Source organism: Sceloporus occidentalis, unplaced genomic scaffold (assembly GCF_023333645.1).
Source record: "Sceloporus occidentalis isolate IW3139 unplaced genomic scaffold, rSceOcc1.0.p SCAF_8, whole genome shotgun sequence".
Lineage (NCBI taxonomy): Eukaryota > Metazoa > Chordata > Lepidosauria > Squamata > Phrynosomatidae > Sceloporus > Sceloporus occidentalis.
The window spans coordinates 43,980,285-43,994,682 of record NW_028316988.1 but is presented as its reverse complement, the minus strand read 5'-3'; the positions used below and the strand labels follow the sequence as shown (position 1 = coordinate 43,994,682).

General features: G+C 44.3%; 1 protein-coding gene across 2 annotated transcripts; it reads left to right on the top strand.

The window, feature by feature from the left end:
- Positions 1 to 9,079: 9,079 nt before the first annotated feature.
- Positions 9,080 to 13,865, top strand: LOC149308796 (NTF2-related export protein 2-like). 2 transcript variants are annotated; one of them, XM_089536481.1, is made up of 4 exons: positions 9,080 to 9,202; positions 10,026 to 10,112; positions 10,657 to 10,801; positions 11,645 to 13,865. In XM_089536481.1, the coding sequence occupies exons 1-4, from the start codon at positions 9,188 to 9,190 to the stop codon at positions 11,821 to 11,823; spliced, it is 426 nt and encodes a 141-aa protein (XP_089392607.1). In that variant the 5' UTR covers positions 9,080 to 9,187; the 3' UTR covers positions 11,824 to 13,865. The 2 variants fall into 2 exon arrangements, with proteins under 2 accessions (XP_089392607.1, XP_089392608.1); XM_089536482.1 differs by lacking the exon at positions 9,080 to 9,202 and adding an exon at positions 9,230 to 9,443.
- Positions 13,866 to 14,398: the final 533 nt, after the last annotated feature.

Here is a 14,398-nt window from a genome sequence, read left to right as displayed (position 1 = left end):
TCTCTTTTCCTATACTTTGCATCCATTGCTCCATTGGGTCCTATTCCCTGGAGCAGCAGAAAACAAGCTTTCTCCCTCCTCAATATGACATCCCTTCGAACATTTAAACAGGGCTCTCCTATCACCTCTTAACCCTCTCTTCTCCAGGCTAAACATCCCCAGCTCCCTGAGTCTCTCCTCAAAGGGCTTCATGGTTTCCAGACCCTTCACCATTTTAGTCGCTCTCCTTTGGACACATGGCTCCAGTTTCTCAATGTCCTTTTTGAATTGTGGGGCTCAGAACTGGACACAATGGGTGTGTGTGTGTGTGTGTGTGTGTGTGTGTGTGAAATCCTAGCATTCGAAGGGATTCCCAGGGGTCATCCAACACCCCCCCCCCTTTTCTACCATGAGTTGCATTTGAAGCTGAGAGTCTGTGACTTGCCCAAGGTCACCCAGCGGAATTATTATCATTAAAGCAAATTTATTTAATTTGTAAAAGTAACAAAAAACATATTTTAAAAGAAATAATAATGAAATAAGACAAAATATAAATATTACATAAATAATATATAATATATAATAATTATGTATTATTATATATAATATGAGAAATATATTTTAAAAGACATAATAGTGAAATAAGACAAAAATATAAATAATGAAAAAGTATTTTAAAAGAAATAAAAATGAAATATAAATATATTCGTTATTTATATTAGTTTTGCTCGTTTTAAATTTAATGTTACTTATTTTTTTAAAAATCCAATCAATTAAAAAAACCCAAAAATAAAATAAATGTGAAAAATAAAATAATAACAAAAATAAAATTCAAAAAGTATTTTTAAACAATGAAAATTCCTGTTTTGTAAACAGACTTTTCGCAAAAGGGCGAAGCGGGGCTCGAACCTGAGATCTCTGGCTCCGAAGGCTGGCTCTTTAGCTTCGTGCGCCACCGGTGGTTAAGGGGCGTGGCCATTCTCTAGATGTTCTTTTCTTGTCCGTTGTTTGTGACGTCACTGGGAGACCGCGCCTCGTTTCTTGCTCTCGGGCGCCCTCCTGTGTCTCCACTGAGGCATGGCACCCTGAAGGGAAATAGCAGCCGCTGAGCGCCCTCCTGTGGCTCTTCTAAGGCCTAAGAGCAGCCGGCTAAGAGCCATCGCTGCATGGCTCTCGGGCGCCCTCCTGTGGTTAGCATTGGGAAATATGCTTGAATGCAGCCACAGGAGGGCGCCCGAGAGCCAGGAATGAGTCCCTTGCAGCCTTCAACTCCTTTGCCAGAATTGATGGCTCCAATGGTCTCCTCCTGCGCAAGCATGTCTATATATACATACATACATACATATATATACACACACATACCTAATATTATACACACAGTTATGTATACACATATATAATGTACAGTTTCATACACGCACACACACAGAAGAATATATTTATTTATTAAATATATTTATTAATTTGAGCTGCGAGAATATATATAGAGTGAAGCTGCAAGAGAATTTATTTGGAATCTTCTATTTATTTATTAATAAGTCTTCTATAGTTGACAAGCCTTGGAATGGTTTCCAAACTAAGGTTGTGTCCGCACTGCAGAAATAACCCAGGTTGACACCGCTTTAGCTGCCACGGCTCAATGCTACAGAGTTATAGGAGCTGTAGTTCTGTGAGGCTAAAGCCTTCCCTAGCGCCACGACAAGCTACAATTCCCAGGATTCCATAGCATTGACCCATGGCAGCTAAAGCGCAGATGGAGCCTAAGGTTAAGAAACCGGAAAAGGGAGAAAGAACGAATGAACGAATGAAAGAAAGAAAGGAGGAGGAGGAAGGGTCATGGAGTTGAAGGTACTCCAAAGGCCATGTAGTCCAGCCCAGTGCCATGCAAGAAGAAATAGCATCTTCTTCCAGAACATGGCAACATAGCCCAAAAAACCCACCAAAAAAACCCATGTACACCGGCCGTGAAAGCCTTCAGCTTCGCAAAATGGAGACGTTTTGCTGCCTGAAGCAAAGGACTTTATGAAACCCTGTTCCGCGGCTCTTCCTTCCAAAATAAGGAAGTTATAGTGGAACAGATTGATGGCGACAGACGCTCTCCAAGGCAAGAGCCCCTTTTGTCAAGATGTGTGAAGCACACTCCGCTTTGCGCCTCTGACAAAGTGGGCTTTGGGCCACACGCAAGCTTCTGCCACAGTAATCTGTTCGTCTTTGTAAAGATGCTGCTCGATACGCGGGTGGTTTTAAGGGACTAACATGGCTCTGGCTTCAGGAGGTGCACAGGCTGGGCATTCATCATCAAATATGCTTTTCTTACCTCTGTGGCTGGCATCCTGTTAGTAACACACGCCGGTGTGGCGCTGGACTATGCCTTATTTCGATCATTGAGGAGGGAGGAATTACCTGCTGTGTTTGCAGTAGATCTGTTCCTTGATCCAAGTCATGGAAATCGACTCATTTTGGGTTTCCATGGCCGAGTGGGGTTTGAATCCAGGTCCCCAGATTCCTAGTCCAACATTGAAACCACTACAGCATACTACCTGTTACAACGTTTGTATCTACACTGTACAAATAATGGCATGACTCCATCCTACAGAATCCTGGGATCTTTGGCAGAGAAGGCTAAAGACCTTCTAAAGCTGCAGCACTTAAAGTAGTGTCAAACTGCATTATTTCTACAGTGCAGATGCAGTCAAAAGTGGGGGACATAGGGGTACCATATTCTGCAACAACACCTAGAAACACCTAATTCTGCCTTAAGTGTAAATGAAATGGGCTTCTGAAATGCAAGTTTTTAGATCACTTTTCCAAGGCAAGGGTCAAATCTTGAGCTCCCCAAGTCAAAGCGAGAGCTTTCCGGATCCAAATCCAACACGTTTGTTTCAACCCAAACCCTGACGACAAACTGAGCAAGCAATTGTTTGTGTATGAATGCTGTTGAGCAAACAGCTGTTGCCACAGATGGAGTGTGCTTGAGACGTTGCAAGGCCCAGGTGCGGCGCTTTGGGACCAAACAATGCGCAATCGGGAGAGTCTTTCTCACAATGAACCTTTTTGCAAACCCTTGTCGCCTTTTCTATGCAGTTCCTAATCTTGGCTGAAGTCAAGAGTAGATCGAAAGGCCTAAAGCAGGAGTATGTAATCCAAGCAAAAGGGGTGTTTATGGCATTTTAAACAAGACCCTACATCATGGATGTAGTTACTACTACCCCACGTCTAGCCATAGTCTACTGCCTTCAGGTGTGATGAAGAGCTTCATCAAGTATTTGACTTGGAGCTGTGTTGATGTAAGTTTTAACTACTGGTCCAGTTGGCTTACATATCTGGAACGGAGCAGGAGCATCCTCAGGCAGCAAAATGTTTTGGGTCTGCCATGGTGCCAGATGTAAAACCCTATATAAAGTTCCCTAAGCATCAGCCTTCACATGATGATGCGCTCGGCTTTCCATATAACTTCACAAGCAGCTTAATAGATAAAAATAGGTGCATTGTTTGTGCCAACAAAATTTGACTGCTTTTCAAACAATGTGCTTCTCGTCTGTAGAACAAGGAGGAGAGGAGCAGATTGCATTTTATGCTCCTTCAAATCTGTTTGGCTGCTTATGGCAAGCATCTAATTAATTTACATCGAAGTTACACCAGCGCCCATTAACAAGATTGCTGGAGTATGTTAAGTTGTTGCATAGTTGTAGCATAGCCCCGGCTGCATACATTGGGTTTCTGAAGTACAGCATGGGCATTTTGTTGTGGGAACATCACCCGCAAACAAGTTACACCTTCAGACAATCACTGGCCATTGTTGTTGCATTGAACAACTGAAAACCTGTCGCCTTTGGGTTGTTTTCTTTTCCTGTCTCAATCTAAAATTATGCAGTTGTACAAATGCGAATCGCTTTAGTGTTACAGAACTGAGATGGTGACGCTTGCGTTATCTCTGGAGCAACAGAAAACAAGTTTGCTCCATCCTCAGTCCGACATCCCTTCCAATATTTAAACACGGCTATCATGTCACCTCTTAACCTTCTCTTCTCCAAGCTGAACATCCCCAGCTCCCTAAGCTACTCCTCATAGGGCTTGGTGGCTTCCAGACCTATTATCATTTTGGTCACCTTCCTCTGGACATGCTCCGGCTTCTCAACATCCCTCTTGGTGCCCAGAACTGGACACACTGTTATTCCAGGTGAGGCTTGACCAAAGCAGAATGGAGTGGTACTATTGCTTCCTTCGGTCTATACTCATGGCAATAGTGCCACAACCATGACTATGTAGGGATCGTGAATACAGCCCAGTTATGGATGTGTAACTCTAGGCTGCACCTCCTTAACTGCGATAGGTAATGCCAGGCGTTGATCTGAAGCCTTGGAAAGGCCATGCTAACATTTCAGACTCGAACACTTTCACATTACGCAGTTATAGTTAAAGTGGTGTCAAACTGCTTTAATTCTGCAGCGTGGATGCAACCTAGGAGAAGGCTCCTTGCCACTCCAAAAGAGGAAAGAGTCCTATTTTGGTAAACACGTTTTCAGAACTCATTTCCATTATGCTAACACATTTTTGTTCTTTGCTGTGGCAGCGTTGAATGCCTCACTGTGTTCAGGGCCTTTAAAAACAGAGATAAAGGCACCCCAAATGTCACCCCATTTCGCAAAACGCCTCGGCCGATAACAACATGCGTCGTGGGACGTCTCCGAAATGCAAAATGCCATGCTGGCAATTGAGGCTCTCGCCAGCCCCGGGGCTTGGTGGTCCTGTCACATCCGATCAGACAGTGAGTCGGGCGTTCACAGCTTGTTGGCACTCCGTCTGTGTACTTTGCAATCCTTCTACACAGGGGTTAGTGGAAGGCTGGAATCACGCAGAGTCCAAGTTCCAGGACATGGCTGCAGGCGGGTTTTGACTTGGCGTGGTTTTAAATTTGCTCCCAGTGTGGATTCAAAGCCTACATTGGCTGAGATGGACGTCAGAGATTTTCTCTCCTGAAGGTAGAGCTAAACATTTGACAGCCAGTATGCCCACTCCTGAGAGCCAGCGTGGCACAGCTTCAGTCCCTATCCATCCATCCATTAGATTATTCAAAGATATAGCCATGCTAATCTGTAGAATCAGTATGTAGAGAGATCTTGTAGCACCTTTGAGACTAAATGAAACATAGAAATTGCGTCGTATAGATGCCATGCCCCGACTCTGCCCCCAGGGCGGCCAAACATGCCAGTCTATGCGTAATCTACAGTGAGCATTTAGGAAAGCAGTTTAGACATGGAAAGAAAATAGTTTCCGAAGAAAAGGGGGCAGGCAAAAGTACTATGCAGACAGCAAAGATAAGCATCCTGGGTGTGAATGATTTTCATTGTTTCAGTAGTGGAAACCTGGGGACCGAAGGAAAAGTTCCTTGGGGTGCAGCAGGAATCCTTATTTGGGGGGAATGCCCTGATTTTGGCCCATCCCCTCCCTGGAGCTGCAAGGATGACATATAGCCACATCGCAAGGTCTTTCCAGCCAGGAGGCACTGCAAAACCTTTTATTACAGGTTCCACTTGCCTCCGCCATTCGCTGGTTCCTTTGCTGGGCTGGTATATTTCTCCAACCCCTTGTTTTTCTCCTGAAGACTTCAGAGGCTGTTTACTTCATAGGGTTGCATTCCTGTACCTCTGGAACGACAGGAATACGAAGTGGGGGCAGTTGAAAGGTCAGCATCCCTGCATTGCTGAGGGATGCAAGGAGACGCACCAAGAGCAAACACATGCATGCGCATTTTCACAAACGTCAACGTACGACCCAAAACGCACTGCAGAAATAATCCAGTTCGAGACCTGCCTGAACTGCCTTGGCTCAATGCTAGGGAATCACGAGAATTGTAGTTTTCAACTTCCTTGCAAAGACCAAACTTGCGGCTGTCATTAAACAACTTAACAAATTTCTACACTCTTTCTCTTTCTTCTCATATATAAAATATACATAAAATAAAATTAATAAATAATAAGTAATGTTTTTAATTGTACTGTTTTTAAACTTGTGAGCCGCTCTGAGTCTCAGTTTTTGGGAAAAGGGTGGAATAATAATAATAATAATAATAATAATAATAGCATCATCTAAGAACCAACATAAGCTTCTAGTTTCACAAAGGAAGAAAACAGAGCTGAGCATAGAGTCGTACTTTGGGACAAGCGAAGGAGAAGCGCGAAGGGTTTTGAAAGGAGAGTGTTGTGTTGATACAACAAAACAAAACAAAACAAAACAAACAGCTTTCTGCTTAAAATGACAATATTCTTACTTTCCGCGATGCCGGCGAAGGAGAGAAAGGATCGTCTGTTTTGCGGCGGCAACACTTGTTGGCGGATGGTACTGTGGATCCGTTGTCAGGAACAGTCCTGTCTTCCTGGGAGAGAGACAAGCCATGATCTAATAAATACATCTCTTCTAGCATGGGTTTTCTATTATGCCTTTGTGCGGAGAGATGGCTCCTTTGGTCGCAAAGGCCATTGAGAAGTTATATATATATATATGTGTGTGTGTGTGTGTGTGTTTTGCTAATTCTTTTCACTCTGCAAAGAAACAGCCGCTCTGAAGCATTTTGCTCCTGGATTTGTGAGCAACGGTGCAATGCTTTGAGCCTTGGATTATGACTCTGAAAGCGTTTAATTTATACTCATATCCCTTTATTTTTGTACTACATGTATCCTTTTCTTTTCTTATTTTATTGGCCAAGATTTCCAAAACTGTCATAAAAATGCAATGGAGACAGAGGATATCCTCAATGTGCGCCTTGACATCTCTCAAACCTCTCTGATTTATGGCCATTCATTATTATTCATTATTATTTGTGCATGTTCATACATTTTCCTAATCCAAGTCACAAAGCACTCAGTCCACGAATCAAACGACGCTGGATCAATTAATTTGTAAATAATTACACAGAAGGCCTCCGAAAAGCAGGCGAAAATGCCAACAGCTATTATAGATGCCGAAAGTACATCTCAGGTCCAAAACACACTGCAGAAATAATCCGGTTTGGGGCCGCTTTAACTGCCCTGGCTCATTGCTAGGGAATCCTGGGAAGTGTAGTTTTGTGAGACATTGATCCTTCTCTGTCAGAGAGCTCTGGTGCTGCAATCAGGGTTGCCATGTCCCCCTTTTACCCGGGACTTGCACGGTTTTGGGGCTTGCAGTGATGGTGAACTCTCTGTGGGCACACATGCTGTTGCCCCAGCACAGAGTTTGCCAGAGTTTGTTACTAGAAAGCCAGAAGGACATGGCACTTTGCAATAAATAAATGGGGTCTGGGTTGCAGTTTGGGCACTAGGTCTGTAAAAGGTTCTGCATCGCTGGAGTGGAGTGTCCCCACCCGGTTTTCAAGGAAAGCCCCGTGAGCCGGTCATCTGGAGCCCCTCTCCATCCGTCCGTCGCTTGCTGGCCAGGCTCCTCTGAAGAAGGTGCAGCAGGGAAGGAGAGGGACACAGAGAGAGAGAGAGAGTCCAGCCTCCCTCCGCAGAACGCTTCCCCTTCGACTGCTCCAAGTTCTTCTTCATTCCCATCTTCTTGACCAGGGCAGGGCAGGGCAGGGCAGGGCAGGGCAGGGCAGGGCAGGGCAGGGCAGGGCAGGGCAGGGCAAGGCAAGGCAAGGCAAGGCAAGGCAAGGCAAGGCAAGGGGGGCTGAGCAGAGGAGAGACAGAGTGTGTGTGTTTTATGACTTCGCTGCTGTGTTGTATACACACACACACACACACACAAGAGCCAGTGAGAGTCCTCCGACTACAATTTCCATTGCCTCCCAACTCACATGGCCATTGCCCTGGAGGGCTCAAGGATTCTGGGAATTTCCAGAAAGGGGCTTCTGCTACGTATGTGTATATGTATATATAGAAGTATCTGTGTGTGTGTGTGTGTGTATTCACACACACACATACACAGAGCAAAAGTATGCATGTGTGTTTGTGTATGTGTGTGTGCGCATATACACATGCAAACACACACACACACACATATATATACGTAGACCTAATATTTATACATATATATACACACACACACGCACACACACACACACACACACACACATATATATATATATATATATATATATATATATAAAAGTATAACTTTGTATATATAATTATATATGTGTATGAGTATATATATGAAACTATGTTATATATGGCTCTTTAGCCAGCTAAGATCGTAGCACATTTCCCAATGCTAGCCACAGGAGGGCGCCCGAGAGCCATGTAGCGATGGCTCTTTAGCCGGCTGCTCTTTGGCGATGAAGCCACAGGAGGGCGCCAGAGAGAGAGAGAGAGAGAGAGAAAGCGGGAGGAAGGAGAGCCTCGAGGGGAGAAGCCGCTCTTCCTGCTGCCGCCAGGGCGCTCCTGGACAACAGGGAAAGGGGAGGCGCCCTTAACGAGTGCAGCGACTGAGTTTGGGACTACAATTCCCATCACCCCCAACCAACCCACACGCACACACACACACACACACATATTCATATAGCTATCTATATAGCTATCTATCTATACACACACATATACATATGTGTGTGTCTGTGTGTATATATATATATATATATATATACACACACATAAACACACACATATATACATATATCTATACTGTATCTATGTCTATACTGTAACTATACACACACACATATATATATCCACACATACACATGCATATATATATATATATATATATATATGGGGGTGTGTGTGTAGGCTGCTGCATCCGCACTGCAGAAATAACCCGGTTTGACACCGCTTTAACTGCCATGGCTCAAGGCTAGAGGATTCTGGGAAAGCAGCTACGCAAACACACAAGGAAGGGGGGGACTGTTTTCAGAGGAAAAACAAAAACCCTCCCGTCGCCATGGCAACGGACACCCGGAACTTCCGGCGCGGTTCAAAGCCGCCATTAACCCTCCTTCTCTCCCAGCGGCGTCGCTCTAGGCCTCCAGACTCTGTGGCGGCGGGCGCCATCTTCCCCTCCCCTCCCGTCCCCTTTCAGAGCAGCCAATCAGCAGCGACGTCCTCCGTTCGCCCATTGGTGGGGCGGAACTGTGTGCAAAGCGTCCCCTGTTCCCGGACGGAAGGGTTTAGGAGATGGACCCAGAGGCCGGAAGTAGCTCGAGGAAGGGTTATAAGGTTACACATCCACTTCCGGTGTGTTTGCGTGCCTCTCTTCCGTCGCCCATCTTCCCGAGGAGCTGCTTCCCGCCATGGCCGCCCCGGTGGTGAGGAAGGAGGGCCAAAGGGAGGGGAGGGAGGCCTTGGGCGCCGCTTCAGCCGCCCGTGGGATGCTGGGAAGTGTAGTTTATTATGGCTCTCCGAAATGGAGGACGTTTGAGGACAACGGAGGGTCAGGAAGGAAGGGAAAGAGAGAAACACTCCTAGACCTATGGACCCAGGCTTCTGAGTGAGCCAGGCTCAAAATGGAGGACGTTTGGGAAGTCCTCCTTGACAGAAGGCTGGAATGTAGGACACTTAATTTATTTATTTGGGGTCCTTATCATTATTATCATTATCATTTTAATAGCCTTCATTGCTGTTAAAAGATACATAAATGAAATATCAATTGTACAATGCATTCTTATACATCATGAATCATATTTGCATTTGCTCTGTTTTACATCTTCTAGTTTGGTTTTTATTAATTAATCAATCAATTAATTAATTAATTTTCTGTACTCTCCCTACTTTACGTAACCACTTCCTCTACTAGAAAATTGCTGCCATTTTTAAACAGGCTGATTTTTTTAAACTGTATTGTATTTAATCCTGTTTTAAAGGAGGGGGGGTCTCAGTTTATTTATTTACTGAGATACTTAGTATTTATTAATTATTAATTAGATGGTTCCCTGCCTTCAGGCTTACAGTCTAAACAAAGACACAGAAGGAGAAGGGAAGGGGGATAAAAGTCCATCTTTGGGAAAGGAGGACGCCTGGGAACCTTGTCTTTTGAACAAACGGAGTAACTCCCTTTAACAAATGATTTTGTCCCTTTGCAAGTGCCTTCTGGTAGTAACTGCTCCGCTTGGTTCTCTTTCTTCCCCTCAGGAGTTTAAAACCCACGTGGACCAAGCCTGCAGAGCCGCCGAAGAGTTTGTCAACATTTACTACGAAACGATGGATAAAAGGAGGCGGGTGCGTAGATCCCCAGCGGCCATTTTAAGTGCGAAGTCGAAGGCTTTCGTGGCCGGCATCCATAGCGTTTTGTGGGTTTTTCAGGCTTTGTGGCCATGTTCTGGAAGAGCTTGTTCCTGATGTTTCGCCTGAATCTGTGGCTGGCATCTTCAGGGACATTTCAAGAACAGTTTTAAGCCATTTTAAGAACAGTTCACTGCCTTTCTCAGAGCAACTCTGTGGTCAGTATCTGCCAGAGGCTGATCATAGGCTCATACTGGATGAACCTACAAATGCCTAGAGAAGTGTTTTCTCTAGGAACTTCTACGTTCTCCAGCACAACTCTATGGTCAGCTTCTGGCAGAGTTGCGCTGGAGGACCTATGGATTCCTAGAGAGAACATATTAATCAAAACTGCAAATAATCAAAGGCACAAGAGTCAAAGCCGCAAATGTGGAGACCCACATAGACTATTACAAGACAGTGGGTTTCACAAGACTGATGGCCAACCTGAAATCATCCTCGCTCCTTGGGTTTTTGTGTAACGCTTCTCAATGTTTCTTAGGTGCTGACCAGACTCTACACAGACAACGCAGCGCTCATTTGGAACGGGAATGCAGTGTCTGGGCACGACGAACTTGCCAAGTTCTTTGAAATGTTGCCTTCTAGCGAGTTTCAAATTACCACATTCGATTGCCAGCCCGTTCATGGTAAGCTATCTTACTAAGCACTCAGTACAACCCACAAAAGAAGGAAGGTGGCTTCGTTCCCAAGGGAGGAATGCAACTGAGTTGTTTTCACGTTGGTATGAAGGGCGGACATCTCAGCTTCAGGAATGCAGCCAAAGTCTTTAATTGGGTTTCTGAGGATTTGATTATAGGGATATGTTTATGTGACAGTGCTCCTTCCTAATACTCTTCCAAAACCGTGTATCGTCTGTACTCATCCTGGCTATTCTACTTGAGATAGACCTCTACCTCTGCATTTGTTACCAGGAGAATGAGTAGCTCATTAGAGAAGTACAGACTTCCTCAGTATGTCCTGCACAGTCTTTGGAAAAACCCTGTTAGCAATAGCCATCTTCCAAGCTGTGTTGCTTTACACAATTTAAGCAACAACCTCCTTATCTTCTTTTCAGTAAGTGAAGTGTGATTTCATGCTCCTTAAATGAGTTTCTATGCTATCTCTTTCAAAGATGCAGGACAAAACAAAATGCTGGAAAAGCAAACCAAGAGTGCGGTCACAGACATTTTGTAAAGGCATGGAAAGATTCCTTCATGTTGAATTTGAACTAGCTTATAGATGGCCTCTTTGAACAACACTTTGTATTTTGTATGTCAGGCATTGACATACATCTCTGGGTAAAAGGAAGCTGATTTCAAAAGCAGTTTTGGAAACAGCGTTGTCAGACAGATCTTTTCCCCAGCCATATAGTTGCTTAAAAACCACGCACACAACCAACTTGAGTTTAAGCAAGCTTGCTAATAATCTGTATAAAAGTATAGTCTCGTAGAACAAGCATGTTTAACGTTGTTTTTATTCTCTCTCTGAAGAGCAAGCTACTCAGAACCAAACCACTGTCCTCGTTGTGACATGTGGGACTGTCAAATTCGAAGGGAACAAGCAACAGTACTTCAACCAGAATTTCCTGCTAACAGCACAAACCTCCAACAATAACACAGTCTGGAAGATCATGAGCGACTGCTTCCGCTTCCAGGACTGGCCTAGTTAATGGGCAGCGAGAGGGAGGCGATTTCCCTCTGTACAAGATGATACGGCCTTTGAAAATGCGGGGACCCATTTTCCTTCCACCTCCTCTTCGGAAGTATTACAGATGATCAGAAATTGCTGGTTTTTAAGATGAAATCCTGTTTTCTACCAAACGAACTCATGTGCCTTCAAGATTTGGTCAGACTATGTCACAGCAGGGAAAAGCCTTTCCTGGTTTATTTATATTGATGGGTTATTTATGGGGCAGCGAAATACATCCCTTACATGTCTTTATGTGTTGTCTTACCAGAACAGATTCTGTGATTGGCATGAGTTGGCTATGCTTTCCTTCTGAAATGTATCATCAGTCACAATTTTCCTTTGCCTCGGTGAAAAAATTAAAAGGGCTGTGACAGAAGTGTGCATGCTATTTTTGACTGGTTTCTGAAGTGTGTTCTATAGTCGTCTTACTAGAAACAAGTAGATTGTTCAGAGGATGAGTATCGTTTTTATGGTTTCAGCTTATTTCTCCTTGACAACGTTTGCTTTAAACTGTTTCAGATTTCAGTGAGGATAGGCAGTTTTTGGTGTAGAAAAGGGATAGATCAGATTAAGGGGAAACCACCTTATGTTCTGGACTTGAAATAGTGCTGGAAGAGCAGCAAGGGGTGTAAGTATCTTGCCCTTCTTACTCTGTATTCAGTCACATCTGCAAAAGAACACTTCTGATTCTGTTTTTCCAGATGATGCAGAGATGGTGATCTCTTCCTTATAGGACTTCCACAAAACCCTTTCAAGTCTGAAGTGTTCCATCCCCTCCAGCCTTCACTAGTCAGAAATATTGTAGGAAGAAACTTGGCATTTGAAATAGCACTGTTCAGTCTATCCTTCTTGTGCTGTTACAAATCTGGGGCTGCTCTCCTCTCTCTGTTATTTCCAAGCAGGAGGGTATTCTACTTTTATGTGAGAGAGGTTGGGGAGTTCCAAGCTCATAGTGCTTGGTTGTTATGTGCTGGGGGCAGTTGCGTTGGTTGATGTCTTAAAAGAGTCTCTTGGGCTTTTTGAAAGTATATGTAAAGAGGTTACATGGTCACACTTGCCCTCTGAGCCATTCCTGTCCGCAACCGTATGAACTGTGACCAGTCTAGTGTAATATAGTTCTGCATGTAAAATTTTGCTGCAGCTTACCAACTACTGAACCTACCAGAGTTACTGTAGCCTCCCCCTTCCCTATGGCCATTCAATGCAGGTGAGAATATATGGGGGATCGAAGAATTGTCTGGCTGTGTCTCCTTATCCAGACCCAAAATGATTGCATCCTCCACTGAGGTCCTCTGAAATGCCCCACACGTGTCAGTGGATGATGGCATCATTTTGCGTCTGGTTGTAGGGACCTTGGCAGATGCTTCTCCATTTCCCCAGCTCACTTTGCACTAGGCACCGAATGGCAATGGGAGTGGTGTAAGGTTGGTTCGGGTGAATTTTGGTTGGTGCGGAGGACAAGAAGGGAATGCCAGCTTCTGTACCAACCAAAAAGACATACGCAGGTGTTAGGTTGGTTTAAACCTGTGTATGCCACAAATAGGATACCATCTAGAATGTCTGGTTTTCAGATCCAGGACAGCCCATTTCTTTTTCTTTTAAGGCCTTTCCTGGGCCTGGAAATGGCATAGAAGGGCACAAACTTGTTTAAAATGGCTCCAACAAGGCATTTGGGAGGCAAAATACTATTATAGGGGGGAATATTTTAGGGAAAGAAAATTGATCCCTGGGGTGGATGTGAAAAGAGCCCTCAGGGCCATGTGAGGCCAGCAGACCACCCATGTTTTTAAAGTGTTTTAAGGTTATAATATTACTATAGAGCTCAGGATTAGGCAGTGAAGTGAAACTGTTGAGAATTCAAAGCATCGTTGACAATAGCGCATAGATCTGGGCTTCCTTTCTTCATCTGGATATTCTGTTTATAATAGCTGTTTGCCTTTGTGCTGTTAAGAGTCCTGTGTGACAGAATATGATATGCCTTTGTATTCCTCAAATGTAAATAAACTTTTCAAATAGATTGCCCATCTTTTGATGTGAACGATCAGTTTTTGGAGGGAATGATTTTTAACTAGGATATTGGATATCAGACATTTCTGTTCATGTTCTTTGGAGGGAAAACTATGCTAACTGTGGCTCGCTATTGTTGTTCAGGAGCACGTACGCACCAGAAGACCACTAGTGAGCCACAGTTAGCACCGTTTCCCTTCCAATTTACGCTGGAGCAAAGTCTCTTTGACATCTGGCTGCGGGCGAAGCGTATCCCTGCTTCAGACCCAAATTCAGATCATATATGGTTCTTGAAGCCCTCGATCCCTCCCAACCCCCAAGCAATAGCATTTAGCATTTACATTTCTATATCACATAATAGTAAACTCAGTACTCTCTAAGCTGTTTACAAGCTGTAAGCCAATTGCCCCCAACAAGCTGGGCATTCATTTTACTGACCTAAGAAAGGATGAGAGGCTATGCCAACTTGGATCCTTCTGGGATCGAACTCACAACCTTGTGGCTGCAATATTGGCATTTAACCACTGCCACACCGGGGCTTCCCAAGT

Coding starts and splice junctions, on each gene's coding strand:
- LOC149308796 (XM_089536481.1), top strand. Junction 10,113..10,656: donor CGATGGATAAAAGGAGGCGG/GTGCGTAGATCC, acceptor AATGTTTCTTAG/GTGCTGACCAGACTCTACAC. Junction 10,802..11,644: donor CGATTGCCAGCCCGTTCATG/GTAAGCTATCTT, acceptor CTCTCTCTGAAG/AGCAAGCTACTCAGAACCAA.